This window comes from Eimeria mitis, genomic scaffold (genome assembly GCF_000499745.2).
Source record: "Eimeria mitis Houghton genomic scaffold, Emh_scaff3206, whole genome shotgun sequence".
Lineage (NCBI taxonomy): Eukaryota > Apicomplexa > Conoidasida > Eucoccidiorida > Eimeriidae > Eimeria > Eimeria mitis.
In genome coordinates this window covers 1,917-2,293 of record NW_013571545.1, presented here as the reverse complement: position 1 = coordinate 2,293, position 377 = coordinate 1,917, and the positions used below count along the sequence as shown (strand labels likewise).

General features: G+C 58.6%; 1 protein-coding gene across 1 annotated transcript in view; it reads right to left on the bottom strand.

Annotated features, from left to right (window-relative positions):
- Window positions 1-377, bottom strand: part of EMH_0063330 (uncharacterized protein) — a gene marked incomplete at both ends in the record, with an annotated part of 4,089 nt that overhangs the window by 1,902 nt on the left and 1,810 nt on the right. Inside the window, 2 exons of the mRNA XM_013498132.1 lie at window positions 3-45; window positions 227-377. Coding sequence (XP_013353586.1) covers window positions 3-45; window positions 227-377 — 194 coding nt within the window. The remainder of the gene's footprint in view (window positions 1-2; window positions 46-226) is intronic.

Below are 377 nucleotides of genomic sequence, written 5' to 3'. Positions count from 1 at the left end.
CTGTTGCTGCTGCAGAGGCTGGGGGGAGGCTCATAAGCTGCAGCTCTGGGACCCCAAGTGCAGCAGCAAACGCTTTGATTATCTGCTGCTGCTGCTGCTGCTGCTGCTGCTGCTCTTCTGCTGCAGCAGCAGCAACATGCAAATCAGCAGCAGCAGCAGCAGCAGCCTCACTTGCTGCTGTCGAGCTTGTATATATTTGCTTCAGACACAGCAGCAGCTGCTGCACCTCTTCTTCTTCTGCTTCTGCTGTTGCTGCTGCTGCTGCTGCTGCTGCTGCATGCAGCAGCTCCTGTGCTGCTGCCTGCTGCTCGTCTCCACTCTGCTGCAGCAGCAACAATTCCCCCTGAGGCCCTCCCTGCTGCTGCTGCTGCTGCTGC